General features: G+C 52.6%; 1 protein-coding gene across 47 annotated transcripts in view; it reads right to left on the bottom strand.

Annotated features, from left to right (window-relative positions):
• Nucleotides 1-18,893, bottom strand: part of RBFOX3 (RNA binding fox-1 homolog 3) — a 321,786-nt gene that overhangs the window by 43,263 nt on the left and 259,630 nt on the right. For 2 of the 47 annotated variants that reach the window (XM_005283024.5, XM_005283014.5), the window contains exon 1: nucleotides 14,238-14,451. The exons of 37 other annotated variants lie outside the window; for them this stretch is intronic. In XM_005283024.5, the coding sequence (XP_005283081.1) occupies nucleotides 14,238-14,339 (102 nt within the window). In that variant the 5' untranslated portion in view covers nucleotides 14,340-14,451. Of the gene's footprint in view, nucleotides 1-10,930; nucleotides 11,087-14,237; nucleotides 14,537-18,893 lie in introns of those variants that run through there. 8 more of the 47 variants (XM_065562886.1, XM_065562881.1, XM_042840924.2 and 5 more) reach the window with 8 other exon arrangements.

The raw sequence follows: 18,893 nt of genomic DNA, 5'->3' as shown, positions 1-18,893 counted from the left end.
AGCCAAGTGCAGAGGCAGGGCTGAAATCCTGTCCCCAGTGCTTCCCCAGGCCGAGAGAGGGGAAGGGCACTTCGGAGAAACAAGCTGCTTCTTGTCTCCACTGGATGGTGATTTAAAAAAAAGCAAATTCCCAAAGATTGCCAGTGTGCTCCCATGGCTCTGAACAGTCAGGTTGCAGCTGGAGGGGCCAAATTCTGCTTTCAGTGCCAGTGCCGTGAATCCAGTCACTAGCTCCCTTGGAATAGCCCTGGGGATACCCTGGTGCAAAGGAGAGCAGAATGTCATGCAGTGTTTGCATTCACATGGGCTGAGAGTCTCAGCGGATGAGGCACTGCTGGGAGGAAGCTTTCAGCATCAGCAAGAGTCTTTCCCATATAAATCCTGTAAAGAAAAAGGACAATGTATTGGGCTGTTCATTTCCACTTCTAACCTCAGCTCCTGCTGCATGTGTTTGGTAGAAGCTGGTGTTACCTCTGGGTACCAAGTACAAAGGAGGGTTGGAACGGACTTGAATTTCCCTTTAGTGTAGAGCTCCACACATATTAATTTCTGATCTGTGTGTTAAAGTGATTTCCATTTTGTAATCACTACACTGTAAATGCATGTGAAAACGCGCACACACACATACACACACGTATGCACACACAGATTACTACATGCATGCTCACACGCAAGCTACCATATGCACGTATGTAATCACGCACAGACAAGCTCTCTCACACACAAACCACCCTAATAGGCAGTCAGGAGCATAATTTTTCCTCTAATTACATATTCAGCACTTCTGAGAAAATGAGATTTTGGTAATTCAATTGGATTGAGAAGCAGGGCTATAATAAAATGAAATTTGCAACAATCGCGCAGTTAAATTAGTTAAATGGAGAGGAAGGAGCTGTGGAAAATTGACCCCTCGATCTCCTAAAGACTAATCAGACATTTGAACTGAGTTGTGCTAACAAAGCCCTCGGGCTGTTGCAGAGACAGCGTGAATGAGAGAGAATCACAGGGAGTGTGTGGGGAAGAGAGGTTGAAAAAAACAACAGAGACTGGTGGGTCCTGGAGCCCAATGCAGGGCTGAGGAGGGGATTTCACACTGTTTTACATAAGGGGGCAGTTTCCTTCCATCCTGTCCTTCGGTCACTGCTTTATCCAGTCCCCTCTGGCCCGGGGATGCCCACATTCTGCCCTGGCTGCAGGGTTCTCAGGAACCAGGATTAGGGCATTGCCAGCCCATGTGAAGTGACTGCGGGGTGAGAAGGGCTAGATTCAAATGGGGCTCTCTTGGGAGCAGAGGGTAAATGTTGCAGGCAAGGCCGGCTCTACTGTTTTTGCCGCCCCAAGCAGCGCGCCGAATTGCTGCCGCGGACGGCGGGGGCAGTCCGTGTGCTGTTAGGGCGGCACGCGCGTTTCCGCGGTGGTGGCAATTCGGCGGCAGCTTCTGTCTTCAGCCGGAAGCTGCCGAATTGCCGCCACGGGCAGCTGAACATAGAAGCTGCCGCTGAATTGCCGCCGTTGCAGAAACGTGTGTGCCGCCCTAACGGCACACGGACGGCCCCCGCCGTCCGCGGCGGCAATTCGGCGCGCTGCTTGGAGCGGCAAAAACACACGGACTGCCGCCCCTTGCAGATTGCCGCCCCAAGCACCTGCTTGGAATGCTGGTGCCTGGAGCCGGCCCTGGTTGCAGGGACCATTCCAAGAGCACCACTGGGGGAACCAGCTGCCACAGCCATTCAGGAAGGATGCTCTCTGCAACACAGCTGAGCTTGGTGGAGCCAGGATCCCCAGCCAGGAGCCAGCCTGTCAGGCAGAGTAGCAGGCACAAGTTGACTGCACAACAGGCCTTTCCTTTAGTCTCTCGCCTGCTTTCTGCCTGCCCAGGCCCCTCAGTAGCTCGAGGCTCCCAGCTCTGGGGGGCTTGGTCCATTTCCTTCCCAGGCTCCCAAACTTTCCAGCGTGTCAGCAGTGAGGGGAGGTGCAGGGCTGTGGCTCCCAGAGCAGCAGCTCCGATTCATCACCATGGCAGCTCTGATTGGAATGGAGAGGTGATCAATAAGTAGCGAGAAGGTGTCAGCGTCAGGGATTCTTCCATGTCAGGATTTATGAAGGGAAAGGCGTGGGGTTTGGGGAGAGCGGGCTCTGAAAGTGCTGAGGTCGGAGCTGGCCAATTCACTCTGTTAATGTGATCAAATTACAGCGGCAGCAGCCAGACACAGGTGAGCAGGGAGGGGCCAGGCAGGCCACACTCTCTGTGTCCTTGCTCCTGAGGCTGAAAGAGGCTGGGTGGAGGGAGAGACCCCTCAGCTTTGGCACATGTCCTGACAGAGCAGATGTTCCCCAAGTCAGGCATGCTAAGGAGGGCACCCTCAAGCATGCAGGTAACACCCCCATCCCCCGTCTAGCCTCCAGGCCCGTGCATGGTCCGTGGGTCATGGCAAGAGGTGAAGGTGACATAAATGAGCTCAGAGAGCCACATTCCTGCCTACTGTAGCAGGGACCAGTGGGTGTAACTGGGGGACAAGTTGAAGAGACTGTGGGGACAGTCACAACTATACACAATTCAAATTGCTAATGCACCCCTGCAACCAGAAACAACCCCACAGTCACAATCACCAACATACAAGCTCACTAACAGTCAGACTCACATTGAAGCACAATTCCAGCCACAGCTGCCGTCAGACACAACCACACACGCAGTCATATCTATTCACTGATGCTTATTATCACTCTCCAGAGATCCTTTGCCCAAGCTGTGGGGTAGAGAAAGCCAGTAGGAACAGGGGGGAATCCCTGCTGGCAGAAAGGGACCTGCTGGTGGCAGTGCAGAGGCCACTGGCATGGGATCAGATACAAAATAATTAGTTTAAATATTTGTCTTGCTATTTTTTAAACAAGAAAAAGGCAAGTTTCTCATTTGCAAGTTAATTAGCCTAACTAGCTTTAATTAAGAGCTCCCCATACAATGCAGATCCCAAATGAACTGCCACCATCGCCTGCTCCTTCCCATTTTTGGTTTAATACAGCGCAGTACAGACACCACGGCCAGGGCCGGCTTTAAGCCGATTCACCTGATTCCCTGGAATCGGGCCCCGCTCCAGGAGTCTTCGGCGGCATTTCGGCGGCGGGGGGTCCTTCAGTGCCGCGGAAGACCCAGAGCGGACCCCCTGCCGTGAAGTGCCACCGAAGCCCCGGACTGCCGCCTGGTATTGGAATCGGGCCCTGCGGGTCATAAAGCCGGCCCTGACAGTGGCAGAGAGAAACCAAGAGGGGGTATCATGTCTGAAGGGACCTGCTTGCCAAGCCCCTTAAAGCAGCCCCAGGCTTGCTCAGACCAGCCAGCCACGTGTACAGCCAGAATCCAGGGTTCCCCATACCCTGGCTGGGAGAGATGCCGACTATGCCCTTTCCCATTGTCCTGAGCTCCCAGCTCCTCTCAGCTCTATACACAGACGTTGGACTGATTTACTGGTATCGGGTTTGAAACCTTCCTGGACTGGAGCGGGGTGCAATGCGAGCCTAACGCTTCAGGCTGAGGGATGCAAGGGCTTGGCCTCTCTTGCTGAGACATGGACTCACACAGCGAGGGAGTCTGTAGGGCAGGAAACCAACCCAAGTCAACTCAACCTGTAGGTCAGTCCTCAGGTTCAGGGGAATGAGTGAACAAGTGATGGGCGGGTGGGGAAAAGCTCTCCCCCAACCTGAGCCAGATGGAGAAGCGAGCACGTCAGCAGCACAGCGGAAGAGCAGCAACTCCCACATCCCTGACGCTCCAGCCGACCACCTCCCTGACCACTGCGAATCCATCAACACAGAGGTGGCTCCTCCTCTCCGAGCCGTATGCAGTGACGCCCCCCAACAGAAGATAATGGTGGCTTCCTGCTCCAGCATGGGGATCTCCCTGCAAGGGTTCTTTGCCTGTATATTCTGAATTAACCCTCTGACTGGAGGCCTCCTGTCACCCATCCCTGGCATCCCCTGGTCAGCCCAGCAGCTGGGAGCTATATTAGTGAGGCCACCGCCGTGTCTGGAAGCAGCCTGCACACTCCCAACCAGCAGCCAGAGCTCTGCAGCCTATATCCGGGTGCTGTTCTGAGCACCAGGGTCCAGGCTGACAGCTCTGCAGCCAGAGGGGGTGGGGGGCCAGGAGATGAACGAAAGGCCTGTCAGTAAACCCAGAATTTATTGGTGCCTGAAAGTAGCGGAGCAGCTGGTGATAGATGGAGAAGGACAAACTACCGAAGACTCTTCAGCCCCTTCAGTAAATGACAGCCAGCCAGGGGAGATTCATGGGGTGCCAACAGCCCCTCCCCCCCCACCTCCTGCCGCTCACAGCTGGACAGAAGAGCAGGAGGGCGGCAGCAGTGGGAGCGGAGCAGCCATGCCCTAGACTAGAGACGGAGTGGAGCTGGGCTTCTTTGCTGACTGGGGTTCAATTCTTTCCACTGGCCCCACCGAGGCCCCTCCCTGATTCTGGTCTAACCAATGTTGGTTAGAGCTCCGGGGGAGCGCAGGGATGCACTGGTCGGGCAGATATTCTTTGGAGTGACTCAGGTTTCACTCTCCTCACCGCAAGTGGGGCAGGGGCTTGGGTTTGTGTGGCTGAGGGGGCTGGAGGAGGGCCCTGGGTCCCTGGAGGGGATAAGCGCCGCCCTTGAGAACTTCACCCTCATTCCCCTGCAGGGCTCACATCCCCAAGGCCAGGGCTACAGAGGCTCACACAAAGCCTCACACTCGCAGTCCTGTCACCCTGCAAATGTGCCCCCAGCCTCTCACACAGTGTCACACACAGACCCGCACGACTGTGGTACTGTATTTACAAAGCAGGCAGTTTCCCTAGGGGCAGGAAGTGCCCCTGGAATGGGTAGCAAGGGCCTGGGTGGGGTGAATTGCCCAGTTTGCCTACTAGGGCAGCCAATCCCCAGCTGTGGGCAGAGTCACAGCTACCCCCGACCGCAGTCACACCATCTTTGCTGGGTTGCAGAGTAACCAGCCAGTCCCCAGCCCCTGCCCACCTTCCACCGCGCAATAAAGGAAACAGATGTTGCACGGCGCTGAGAAACAGCCGTAATCATGTCAGTTTATGTGTCATTTTCTACTTGGGTAATGTGAGCAGTGACGGATCGCTGCTCGCAGACGAGAGGAAAATCATGACAAAGTGCTGCAAGCCCAGCACTTCAGCAAGGGGGAGATGGAGTGGCCAGGCCCGCTCCCCACCCCATCCACTGACGAGCCTCCAGCGGGGAGAAAGAAATACCACTAATCAAACCCTGCAGTGAGCCTCCTGTGGGATCCCAGGGCTGTGGGAGGGCAGCCGGGCAGCGGGATGGGAGCCTGCTAGGGGAAATCTGTTATGGAACTACAGCTGCCAGGAGCTGTATGTGGCTCTTGGGGACCCTCTTCCTCTCACCCTCTCAGGACCTCGCCAGAGGCTTGAGGTGATTGTCTTCCATCAGTGAGGCGTGAGAATGAGGGGCCAGCAGCAGGGCAGGAACGGGCTCCAAGGCCTGAGCTCCCCAGGGCAAAGAGGGCAGGCCCCAATCCAGGCACTGGACTCGCCCTTGGAATCCAAGCCAGGCTCCAGCCCTGGGCCATAGGGCTTGGCGTTCTACACAACCAGAGGAGGCAGCCTGGGCTCCAACCCTATTTCTCTTTCATTTACTCCTGAGGCCAGTGAGGATGGGAGGCCTCGGGGCTCCAGAGGGACATCTGAAGGAGCATCATGTGGGGGCTTCCAAAGGAATCTCTGGGTGGCTGGAAGGACGACGGCTGTGGCTCAGCATCTCCACGCCTCAGGTTCAACAGGAAACAGGAATATCCTGAAGGCTGCCTCAGGGATGTGGAGGAACCATCAGGCAGTGGCGCTCGGCAATGCTAGCGGACAGGTTGGGTCCCCAGGCCTCTCCATCTGCACCACCCGGGCCTTCTACTGTGTAAAAACTAAACACGTAAGTCAGGCTCTAAAAGCAAAAGCTCTTGCAGCATCAGCCTGGCCCTGGTGGGGCTGTCAGAGCATCCTGATACCGTCTCTGTGAACGCCTTCCTCAGGCTGGCTCTCATTCCTGCACTTGCCTCACTCTAGTTAATAGGTTCTTGGTGCCAGGGATCGCATTTCAGCAGCGCTGCTTACACAAAGGCCTGGAGTGAATCCTGCTGATTCTGTGCAAACCCAATTTGTAATGGATGTGCCGCTCCGACAGAGCGAAAGGCCCTTTGGGTTGCCAGGCCCTGGCTCTGAGCTGGAAGGGGATCTCCGGGAGCCAGATGCGCCAGCCTGGAAGCTACCAGAGAGGCAAAGAACATGCAGGTCTGGGGTGGGCAGGGTTTCGGAATGGGCTTTAGGAAATGCCTCCCACCCCCCTGCAGTCACCCTCAGAAATAAACACCTACAGCCGGCTTTAATGCAACCCCTCCTGCCTACTGGGCCTGGTGCTCCTGTTTTTCTGGGGCCGGTGGTGGATTTAGGGTTAGTGGGCCCCTGTGCTCAGCTTCATTTTTGGGGTCCCTCCTTGGGACCCAGCCAAGAAAAAGAACATTCTCCCTTATCGCCCCCATGCCCCCATTTTTCATTCTTTTTTTCTTCATCCTCCTCCTATAAGTAATCAAATGAAAATAAAGTGAGGTACCTTGATTGGTTTTGTAGTCTAACTTATTTTTTCAGAAACCACTTGAAAATCGCTGAGGATCTTGGCAGACCACTTAATGATCTTTCCAAACATTGTTTGTACCGTTAGCTAACTATTGTAAAGTGCTTTGGATAAGAGCGCTTCATAAAAAAAAATGTAAAAAAACGTTGGGGTGCAGAGTCTGGCCAGGACTTAGGGTGCAGGAGGGGCTCAGGGCTGGGGGTGCAGGGTCTGGGAGGAAGTTAAGATGCAGGAGCAGGCTGAGGGTTGGGGTGCAGGGTCTGGCCAGGAGTTAGGGTAAGGGAGGGGGCTCAGGGCTGGGGCAGGAGGTTAGGGTGTGGAGCTCTTACCTGGGGCAGCTCCCATTTGGTGCGAGGGGTGCAGGTTGGGATGTGGGTGGGGTTAGGAGTCAGGGAGGGCAGGGGTCTGGGGGCATGTGAGGGGAGTGCAGGAGTCAGGTCAGGAGGTGTGGGCTGGGGTCGTGGGGGTGCTCCCAGCCCCCTGTCCCCCCCCAGCCCTCTGCCCTGAATGGCTCACTGCAGGGGGCTGGGGGGGGGGTATGTGTAGGGGGAGTGCGGGGGCCTTGCCTTTGCTTTGCCCTGCCCCAATTCCACCCCCTTCCCCAAGGCCCCGCCCCCATCTCTTCTCCGCCTCCTCCTCCCCCTCCCTCCTGGAGCAACCTGAGCGCTAGCAAACAGCTGTTTGGGGGTGGGGAAAGCGCGGGGAGGGGCGGGAAGGCGGCACACTCGGGGGAGGAGGCCGGGAAGAGGTGGGGGAGGGGGAGCTTGGCTGCCGGTGGCTGCAGAGCCTGAAGCAGGAGCCCCGGGAGCTGGCAGAACCAATCTTCTGCCCCGCAGCTGCCCAGCCCTGGGGCCCCCTGTCGTTGGGGGGCCCCGTGCCAGGGCACCCTGTGTTTTACTACAAATCCACCTCTGTCTGTGGCTATGTGTTAACTGGAGTTAACTTGAGTGTTGCCCCAAGCTCAAGCCCTGTCCACACACAAGCCCCTTGGTGCGCGGGGGTGGGTGGGGGGGTGGGTGTGCTTTTACCTCGAGCTGTCTAGGCTCCAGCTCAAACTGGCGGCTAACGCAATCATTCCGAGCAGTAATCCAACCGGTCAGGATAATCTTGCTGTGTGGTTGCTCTCACTAGGCGAACTTGAGAGCACTTAACTCAAGTGCGGACAACTCCAGTGAGCTCTACAATGAAGATACAGCCTCAGCCGCACTCTAGGTGCTCAGAGGCCTCCAAGGCCTCAAACACCTCAAGGGACATTTCAGGTCCCTTGCTGCCACCTCTTCCCGTCTCCCGCTCACTCTGCTTGAGTGGCCATGGTCTCCAAGCCCTGCCGCAGACCTCATCATTCTGGCTGGGTGGTGCAGGTGCCGCCTGTGATCTCCCAGAGCCGTTCTCTTGACATGCTCAACAAGGCATGTGACTCTTCACTTGCTCCCCAACATGTCAGTAATCTCTGGCAGGCTTTACTAAACACGAACATGCTGGAATGGCAGCAAGTCATGTTCATGGTCCCAGCTGGGACACCCTTCCTTCCTGGAGTCCAGGTCACTCATGTGTCTTGCCCCTCCATTAGCATCACAGACCCACTATGCACTTAGCCACGTTCAGCTCTGCCTGCACATGCCCATCCCTGATCCGTGTACTCACCCATTTGCATGTACACACATTTGCATACAGTCTTATGCACAGACCTGCCTCAGACAAACTTCCTATGCACATACACATCTGTGTTCATCTACACCGCCACCTCCTGTGTACACGCCCCCATGCCCAAGTACACGTATACGCACACTGCTCTTCACACACAAGTTCACATCTAGACCCCACGCTAGAGATGTGCTAAGAGTTGTTATTATTCATAAGCATGCACACAGTTCCAGTTCCTCAGAACACTTGCCTGGCCATTCTGGGGCAGAGCTGGCCCATCTAGCCCAGGAGCCTGTCTTGGACAATGACCAGCACCACACACCTGAGGAAAGGCAAGAAACCCCACAGTAGCAGAGGTGGTGAAACCTGCACACAGGGAAGTCTCTTCTTAACCCCTGTTAGAGACTGGCTGAACCTTGAGCTTTAATATTCCTTCCAAGACTTTCAGCATTAGCTATGCTAACTCCAGATATTCAGGATATCCATATTACTGTCCAATCCCACATTGAATCTTGCTAAATTGCTGGCCTCAACAACATCCTGTGGCAGAGAGTTCCATAGCCTAACTGTGTTATGGAAAAAGTATTTCCTTTTATCAGTTTTGAATCAGCCACCTTCCCCATCACTGACTGTCCCCTTGGTCTTGTGTCATGAGACTGGGAGAGCAGCAGCTCCCGATCCCCCTCTCTAGACCAGTCCTCCGCCTATACACTTTCATCATGTCCCTCTGTATTCATCTCCTTTCTAAAGGGAAGAATCCGAATTGACTATTCTCATCTCCCTTCTCTGAGCCCTCTGCATTGTCCTTTCTGGGAAGGGCTGCCAGCACTACACACAGTATCCAGATGAGGCTGCACCACTGATTTACGGAAGCGCATTAGGATATTTCCCGGATTGCTCCATCCCATTCCTTGGGCATCTGAACATCTCGTTTGCTTTTTGGCTGCAGCTGCACCCTGAGCAGTGACGCCCGGGTTCCTCTCCTGAGTTGATATAGCTCCTCGGGGCCCTGTCAGGTGTTCCTGCACTGCAGGCCGTTCTGACCCAGAGGGGAGGCGCATCTCTGGTCCCTCTCCTTCTCCCTGCAGTCTCCTGCTGGCCTTGCGGATGGAGCAGTTCTGTGCAGCTTGGCCTGGATAGGGAGCAGTTATTTGTTTGGCCAAAGATCCGTAAAGCTCAACAAACCCTGTGTGCTAAATCACCAGAATCCCATTTACAGCTGTCAGCAGGAATTGGGGGTGGGAGGAAGCAGGAGGATTCACAGACCCCTCATAGCAGAATTAACTAGGAAGCCTCAATGTCCCTGTGGTTTTGGTAATCCCCCTGGAGGAGACAAATGTGCTGAGTTCGAGACCCCACCCAAACCAACAGGCTACGCACTTCTGTGCCGGACTGGGACAGCTGCTCGGTTAGTGCCGCCAAACCAAACACTGCGGCCCGCTCCACCCCCAGAACCAACACTGCGGCCAAGCAATTTGATAAATAGTTTGTTTTTATACTGCACCTTCTGTTTTTAGCATCGAGATCGGGTGTGGGGGGGGAGTGGGCAGGTGGTGTGTGGCAAGAGTCTGGGTGGGCATGCTGAGTTTGCTATCACAATTACCCTTTCTGCTTTGTTAAAACATATCTCTCCACTGATCAACTAGAATACCGGAAAGAGTCCCGGAGTTATGAAATCTAATCTGGTCACCCAGCACCACAGTATTAAAATACAAGTACACCTATGACAGGGATATTGCCAGGCAGCAGAGGCCAAAAATGGCATTGCTGGGGGGAAACTTGTTTTATAAATGCTAAAATCAATGTAAATATTTTAATAATATTTTTTAAAATTAACATATTTTCTTTGGCTTGAACTTTCCCCCGCGGTGTCTGGAGCCCAAGCACTGCAGCATCAGGCTAGGGCTTGGAACCAGAAAGTACGACCAAAGAGTCAGCGGTTGGTTGGCAAAGCTAAGTCAAATAGAAGCAGCAAACAAATGGCACAAAGGCTGGAAAGGCAATGAGATTTAACAAGAAACTATCTAGTGGCTAAGATGTGACTAGTAACAATGGAACACCTGCTCTCTAAGAAGACGAGATTTTTAACCTGACAGCATCCGAAGAAGTGGGCTGTAGCCCACGAAAGCTTATGCTCTAATAAATGTGTTAGTCTCTAAGGTGCCACACGTCCTCCTGTTCTTTTTTCCTCTAGGATAGGGTTTTCAAACACCCTGTAGCAATAGCTGCTCCAGTGACCACCCTGAGCTGACACCCAGTGTGAGAATGCACTGGGAGGCACAGAGTCAGGTCGCTTTTAAAAAGGGAGGTGCCTTCTAATACTTAAACAATCCCTGGGGGTTATTCAGCAGTTGGTTTAGCCCTTCTGTCAATTAACTCCCTTTAACCTCTCCAGCCAGCTTACTGCACAACACGCCCTGAGCCCAGATTTCCAGAGCTTTCTAATGGTGACCGTGAGGCCAGCGAGATGGCTGTTCCCTGCATGACTGTTAAGTGTTCTTTTGTCATGATATTTAAGACACTTTTTGACAGTCACCGACTCCTCTGTGTAACTTGGTAGAACAATCAGTCTCTCTCCCTACAGTGCTCAGGTTCCCACTGAACAAATTATTATAACACAGCCTCACTGGAACTCTTGCTCCTACCTTTCCTCATGCCGCCTGCTCTGGGAGAACTCCTCAGCCCTGTGTCCAGCTATTCTGGTTCCTGCAGTCAAACAGGGCCCCCAGCATGCACTCTATCAGCCCCTCTTCTCCCAACTTGATCCTGAAAACCCCACCTTGCTGCAATCCCAACCCGGGGAAGTGTGGCTGGTGATTGTTCCACGCAGTGCATCAGATGGATTTGCACCATGCAGAGAGCTGTGTAACAAGGCTACCAGCTGCTGGGAATGAGGAAGGGCAGCACAGCTGCTCCCGAGGAGCTGATCTGAGCAAACCACAAGAAGCATGCAGCTGCCTTTGATGAGCTATTCACAAACACCAAAGACCAAACTGCAGCTGGATTTTCCCTGGCGTTTGGTTAATAAAAGTTTTGCAGACAACTTCATTTTGTGGCTGTCCCATGTAATGTTAGCACTAGAAAAAACATTGGTGCTAAGAAGCCAGAGATGCGCGGTAGGGCTTCTTTATACCAAATATAGAGTAGTTGTCTGGTTGATAGAGTGTATGTCCCATTCCTAGGGATTTAAGCAAGGAATGTAGGGCTTAGTTAAAATGACTCATGTGATATGACAGACATGTTTATGGTATCTGCATCTCTGTCTGTGTATAGATAACACACACCTTAATGATCCATCCACAATACCAACACTCGAGGAATAGTCACACCCATATGCACAATGACTCTGATTTTCAGAACTGTGGAGCATCTTCAAAATCAAGTAAGTCCTAAAGTCCCATATATCTTCTCTCTCTCTCTTTACACACATACACTATGAGCTATACACATATGTGTACATATATATACACACGTATAAATATGTTAGATCTATCACAGAAACATTATCAATTTCTAAGTTATCTTCACTTTCCATGTCTAGCCTTTATGCAAAGATACATTTAAAAAAGAAAAAGAAGTTTGAGCTAAATTAATTCCATTGTTTTGGGGTTATATGCAGGTGAAATATGTCCAGTCTGCCCCTGTAAAGCATAGTTCCATGGCTATGGATGGCATATCCACTGGTAGCTAGTAGTATTATGGTAAGTGTGCTTTGTTCATAGGTTTATTGATGAAATTCACATGTAAAATCCATAGTGAATTTCAGAAATAAACTAGTGATGCACAATAAATGAACTACTCTATGGTCAGTAACCACAATGTGCCATATACAGTAGATCCATTACTATGGCCCCAAGTATGTGCTACGAATGGTACTGAGGTGACCTCTGGCTCTTTGGTCCCTTTTCACATACTTCTTGAGCTGTTTTTGATGTCTCTTTGCCTGGCTTCTTGTTGCTACGTTTACCAAAGAGTCCATCCCCAATCCTGAACACAGACTCTCACAACAGCCAAACACAAGTGAAGAGGAAAGAGATTTGGGCCTGTATCTCACTATTTGGGTAAAATACCAACGCCAAACCCTCCTTTCTGACCAACATTTCCAAACTGCTGCCAAAGAGCAAGAGGTTTCTGGGAGAGCAAAGAGAGAGAATCCCAAGGCAAACAAACAGGGTGATGAAAGGAGCAAGAACTCACTGGGAGTGAATGAGAGGGAGTGTGACAGAGCCGCAAATGAGATGAAAGCCTCTCCTTCTCCCACACCCTACATTTCACTTCTGTGCGCTCTTCAGTCACTGCCAGGCAGCAAATTCACCCTGCCCAAACCCCCTGCTTCCAGTGCACCCTGCACATGTGATGGACGGCGATAGCCACACCAGTCTCTGGGCAGCTCAGCTCAGCACAGGCAGCCCAGCATAGAGGTTCGCAGAGCACACTGCTATAAAATATGAGCGAAAGCAGCACTGCCTTTCATGAAAGGGAGCGAGGAAAAAAGGGATTACATTTAGAAACTAAAACCTCCCATGGCCCCTAAACTGGCTGCAGGTTCAAAGCCTGAGAATTCCCCAATGTGCTGCCCCCAGACATTCAACAAAGCTCTCCAGTGACCAGTGGGAATTTTGGGACATTTTTTGCTTGATGCCAAATGCCCAAGCTTCACACCTGCAGAGCAGAGCAGGAAGCCCCATGGAGTCTCCTGAACGAGGAAGGAAAGGTTGAGATTTAAATACAAAGCCCCTCAGGCTTTCCCTAAGCCCCTCTCTTCAGGAAGGCGCTGTCCAGTCTGAAGAGCAGCTCCTGTCGCTTGGCCCCTCATGGCTTTCTAGCATGCGCACACAGTCACAGCTCAGAGCTTTGGCTGAAGCATGTATGCTTGTTTAACCAGCAGTAACCCCACGTTTTTCAGAATTCCCCCTTTCTAATGAATGCTGGAATTAGAAGCCAGGCTCTAATGCTGCTCCACTCTCTAGCCTGGACACATTTTGGTTCCGAGCCAACTCAGACCAAGAGTTTTAAAGTCTTTACAATTTTTTAAAGAAATGAAACAAATGCAACCTCCCCATACAAGAGCTTAAGCCCAACAAATGGAACCCCCGGCCCTCAGGTGCCAGCTTGCAGGTGAGATGCGCAGGCCATGCAGAGAGGGCAGATAGGATGTTATGAATTTAACTACTCAAAGCACAAATGGAATGGTTAGCCTGGCTGGGACACAGGGTTTCCGACGCAGCAAAGAGAACACTTCCTCTGCCGAGCAGCGGTTCCCAGGGATCACCAGGGGGGAACTCGCAGCACCAGGACCAACAGACAATCTGAGAACAGAACCGAGACACAGGAAACCCCAGTGAGAGGTTAAGGAACTAACTAATGCACAGGGGAATTCTCCAGCTCTGAGAGATGGCATCAGGAGCTGCCCAAATTCCTGGCATTCTCCTGAATAAACTAGACCTACTGAGATTCACATGTGAGCCTCTGTATGAACATCGGAAACACCTTGATTTATAGTTAATGTGTCTCTCAATCACACATATATGTGTACGGCACGTGTGTGTAATAGATTTCTCTCTTTCCCCGCTTCCTCCTGTATGTCATCCACACTATGTGGATCCTGTATTTCTAAAAGTTGAGTGTAAATGATTTCTCCTCATTGCTGATGCTGAATAGCAGCTGCAAGGAAGCGAAAGTGCTGGACTCTGCATTTCGCACTGTGCCAGCAGCTCAGCCCCTGGTCAGGCACAGAACCCCGGCATGGAGCAGAAACCTCAACAGAATAACTAGAGAACCAAACAATGACACTCCCAACCAAGCAACAAAACTGCCCAGGTGCCAACCCTGGTGTGGATGAGCTGGAAACGGCCAATCAGGGGGTGGGAGGAAGAGGTTCAGCTCTGACCTTTAGCTGGCCAGAGAGCACGTGCAAGCGTCACAGCAAAAGCCCAAGAAGGGGTCACTTACCTGCTGGAGGTAGAGGAAAGCTGGAGGGCAGGGGAGAGAGTGAGGAAGCATGCCTGAGTTGGAGACAAGGAGGCAGCCCGAGCTAGCCATGGAGCAGAGCATGTGTTGACAGGTAGCCGTGGAGCTGCTTGCAGTCAGTTTCGTCCTCTTCTATCCACTCTGCTTATTCTCTTTTTTCCTTTCTCTCTCTCTCTCTCTCCCACTCGGTGCTTTTCCTCCTCCTCTGTCCCCTCCCCTCCCCCTTGTGGTGCTATTTGAGAGGATACATCTGAGGAACGCTTGCCTTGCCCTCTGCTCTTACAATGAAGGAACAATGCTCGGCTATTTACTTTGGTGCCATTAGACACTGGCACTGAATGAATGGTCTGCAAAGGAGGGGGGCTGAAAGGGAGGGGAGGGGAGAGAGAGGGTGAGGGAGTGAAACAGAAAGGGGCGGGAGGGGGAGTAGGAGGGGGAGTCCCCTGTGCATTCAGACATCAGACTGAGCTCTGTATAAAATGAAGAGAATCCATAATGACATGAGAACAGCTGATCCCGCACTTAACTCCTCCGATGCTGCAGCACATTTCTCCCCACCTCCCCCTTATCCTCTTTCACAGCCCTGAGACAAATATGCTGCTGGGCTGGTTTTATGCTTGGCTGGGGAATCGGGTGGGAAGGAGCTGGCCTCCTTTCCAGATACCAACTCAGAAGAAAAGGAAGATCTTACCAGGAGTTTCGGTGATGTAATCCAGGCACATACGCCATGGGAAGGCTGCTGCTGCTGGGAAGCGTGCACTTCCAAACTGAGTGCAGCCAGCCCCCCGGAAGAGAAACCTCGTTAACACGCCGCACAGCCCTGAGCTTTGTGATTCTCCAGACCAACCCAGGGAGAGAAACACACCCAGATGTGCACAGAGCATCACCCCTCGCCCCTGAAATGCACATGTGCAAACACAGTCCCACGCTGCTTACACAGACACACACAGATCTGCATGCATGCACATGGCGACATGCATTGTACACACAGAAACTCATCTCCCCACCCAGAGACACACCCATCTGCTCCCATGTGCATGCACACCCAGACGGGCAGCCGTGCATCGCGCGCACACAGCCGCACACTCCTGCAGACATGCACACCCACACCAAGTCGCACACCCACACAGATGGAAGCCAGCCGACCTTGAAATATGAGTTGTGTTGGCAGGGTCTGTGGGGACCGCATTACTCTCAAGTGCTGGATGGCTTGTCCCAAAGAAGTGTAAATAAATCTAAGCTCCCCAGGCAGGGCTAGTTCCCAGCAGTTTGATGTAATGGGCCCTGGCACGGGATCTGCTGCCTCCTGCACAGCAGGGTCCCTGAGGAACTGGCCAGTGCATCGGTGCAGTGTAGACAGGGAACTTTACCTTGAGCGCTCAGGAAAGGCTCTCAGATTTTCCCATTACATGGCTCTCTCCAAGAAACATTCCTGCTCACAAAGACCCACCCCAGACTGCTCCCAAGACACCATCCTCTCCTAGGCTGTGCAATGAGCCCATGAACCAAGGCGACCAGCAGGGGTCACTGCAGCAGCAGCAGCAGTTCATGACTAAGGCTAAGATTTTGTCACGGCTATTTTTAGTAAAAGTAACGGACAGGATGTGGGCAAGAAACAATAAATCACGGAAGCCCAATCCCACCACCCGGGGCTGACGGCCCAAGCCCTGCCACCCGGGGCTGAAGTCACGACGGTCATGTAAAATCATGGAATCCATGACCTCCATGAGCAACTCACAGCCTTACTCATGACTTTCAGGTTCACCCCAGCAATGTCGTCCCCCCCCAGCCTCGATCAAAACACAGAGTTTGAATCTTGTACTAGTGCACAGTTGGTCCGAGGCACACCGCTAGTGAATTACTAATGTGTGCGTCTATCCTAGCTACCCCAGTGATCTGCCCGTATGTCTGTGCGGGAGAGAGACAGCTACCATAGGGAGGGACCATGCTTGTGGCTTTGTGTCATTACTTTGGTCCTTCCAGCCCTACAGAACTCCATAGAATCATAGAATATCAGAGTTGGAAGGGACCTCAAGAGGTCATCTAGTCCAACCCCCTGCTCAAAGCAGGACCAATTCCCAGCTAAATCATCCCAGCCAGGGCTTTGTCAAGCCGGGCCTTAAAAACCTCCAAGGAAGGAAACTCCACCACCTCCCTAGGTAACGTCTTCCAGTGTTTCACCACCCTCCTAGTGAAATAGTTTTTCCTGATATCCAACCTGGACCTCCCCCACTGCAACTTGAGACCATTGCTCCTTGTTCTGTCACCTGCCACCGCTGAGAACAGCTGAGCTCCATCCTCTTTGGAACCCCCCTTCAGGTAGTTGAAGGCTGCTATCAAATCCCCCCTCATTCTTCTCTTCTGGAGACTAAACAATCCCAGTTCCCTCAGCCTCTCCTCATAAGTCATGTGCTCCAGCCCCCTAATCATTTTTGTTGCCCTCCACTGGACTCTTTCCAATTTTTCCACATCCTTCTTGTAGTGTGGGGCCCAAAACTGGACACAGTATTCCAGATGAGGCCTCACCAATGTCGAATAAAGGGGAATTATCACGTTCCTCGATCTGCTGGCAATGCCCCTACTTATACAGCCCAAAATGCCGTTAGCCTTCTTGGCAACAAGAGCACACTGTTGACTCATATCCAGCTTCTCGTCCACTGTGACCCCTAGGTCCTTTTCTGCAGAACTGCTACCTAGCCTTTCGGTCTGTAGCAGTGCATGGGATTCTTCCGTCCTAAGTGCAGGACTCTGCACTTGTCCTTGTTGAACCTCATCAGGTTTTTTTTGACCCAATCCTCTCATTTGTCTAGGCCCCTCTGTATCCGATCCCTACCCTCTAGTGTATCTACCACGCCTCCTAGTTTAGTGTCATCTGCAAACTTGCTGAGAGTGCAGTCCACACCATCCTCCAGATCATTAATAAAGATATTAAACAAAACTCCATCCCTCCTTCTTTCCTCAAGCTTCACTGCAGTTACTTCCCTTCAAAGTCCAACCACTGACATGCTCGTCACTTCTCGCCATGTGGCCCTAGCACTCATGCAGCCATACACATTCCAGGCCACATTTTCAAAGAGCTTCAGAGCGGGGTGCATACTCTCTGCCTGAGCTGCCCATGACAATGACAATTCAGTGCTACCAATGTTGTCTGGCCACGTTTCAGGGGCCCGCACCACATGGATCTTAGCTTTGGTCACAGCCAGCTACTAAGCAGCCTGGACTGGCTTGTGCTCATATATTTGGGAAACTGAGTCCTGGGTTGGATTCAACTTCCATCTTGGCTGAATAGGATGCCCAAACGGTTGTTTCTGTCAGCAGCTGCTGATTCCACGTGTCCGTTGGCATCTCCAGCACATGGACAGCTCCGCTCGCAAGCTGGGATTTTCCAGACCCCCCTCACACAAAGTGCCATGCTGCAGCATCCTGGGCATTTGCAGCGGTTCCCGTTTATGCTGCAGATACCTGGCAGGCAAAGCACAATTCCACAGCCCTCACAAAGCCGCTGCCCTCAGTCTCATGGGGCTGACAGGTTGTTAAGCAGCACCAATAAAAGCAATGACTGCGCAGGCCTGTGGCCGCTGAGCAAAGGGAAAATCAAAGCACAAGTGGGCTGCATTTCTTCTGGGGTGAAAGCCACTGAGACAGTCTCAGAAGAGGAACGTCAAACGGGCTCTCAGCAAACAGGTCCAATGCCAAGGGGCAGATGGCTTCGGAAAATGGCTAACGCCATCCCTACCTTGTCCTCTGGTAGCTGCAGGGGATCACACAGCAGCACTCACTGAAGGTGAAGCTGCAGAGAGCTTATCACCCCAGTGCTCCACACATGCACTGGCTCACCCTGCACTCCCAGTTCCAAGTCCAGGTGCTGGTGGGATACCTCTTCCACAGGCACTCTCACAACAGCTAAGATCACAATACATCCTGTGCTTATCAGAGTCCAGATGCAGCTTCGGGGGAGCTGGAGGCCCAGGACTCTCGAAGGTCCTTCCAAAGGGGGTGAGGTAGACCCGTTCCCTCATTGTCTTTGGGTTGTGCTGCAAGACTCACCTCTGCCCCAGAGAGCCTGGAAGGAAGTAAATTACGCTCTAATGACCCAAGATTCAACCTATGGCAGGGAAGAGGAGTGACCTGGGGCTCACACTGGGGACCCATGAACCCTAGAGTTGGAGAGCTGCGTGGCACTCGGGGTGCTTAACCCAGATCCAGTGGCTTGATGGTGTGGGGAGATATGCTTTACATATGCAGAGGCAGGCAGGCAATTCTTCTGGTGAGTAAAGGGGGAGTTCTCTGAATTCCATACTTGCCTGTACATCCCGCCGCTAAGGCCCCAGTGACTTTTGCACTGGCTTCAGTCAGCCAGAGGGGGAACAGTGGAGGGCAATGCCTGGTGCTTCCCACCTGGGATGCGAGAGAATGAGCTGTGAAATGCTACATACAATGTGTGAGGAACCGAACAGACGAGACCAGATGGCTCAGGGGTCAGGACACAGAGCCTTTCCCCTCTGCATCGCTGGCTTGATTACGATCCAGGATGGCAGTGACTCAAAGACGTTCCCATCTGGTGGCCAGTGGGAGCAAGCTAAGGGGACTTCTACCAGAGTAACAGCCCATGTCACAAAAAGCATCCATACACCGGCT

The sequence above is a fragment of the Chrysemys picta genome, chromosome 12 (assembly GCF_011386835.1).
Source record: "Chrysemys picta bellii isolate R12L10 chromosome 12, ASM1138683v2, whole genome shotgun sequence".
NCBI classification, from domain to species: domain Eukaryota; kingdom Metazoa; phylum Chordata; order Testudines; family Emydidae; genus Chrysemys; species Chrysemys picta.
Note: the sequence above shows the minus strand (reverse complement) of the source record. Positions and strands in the feature narration are given on the sequence as shown.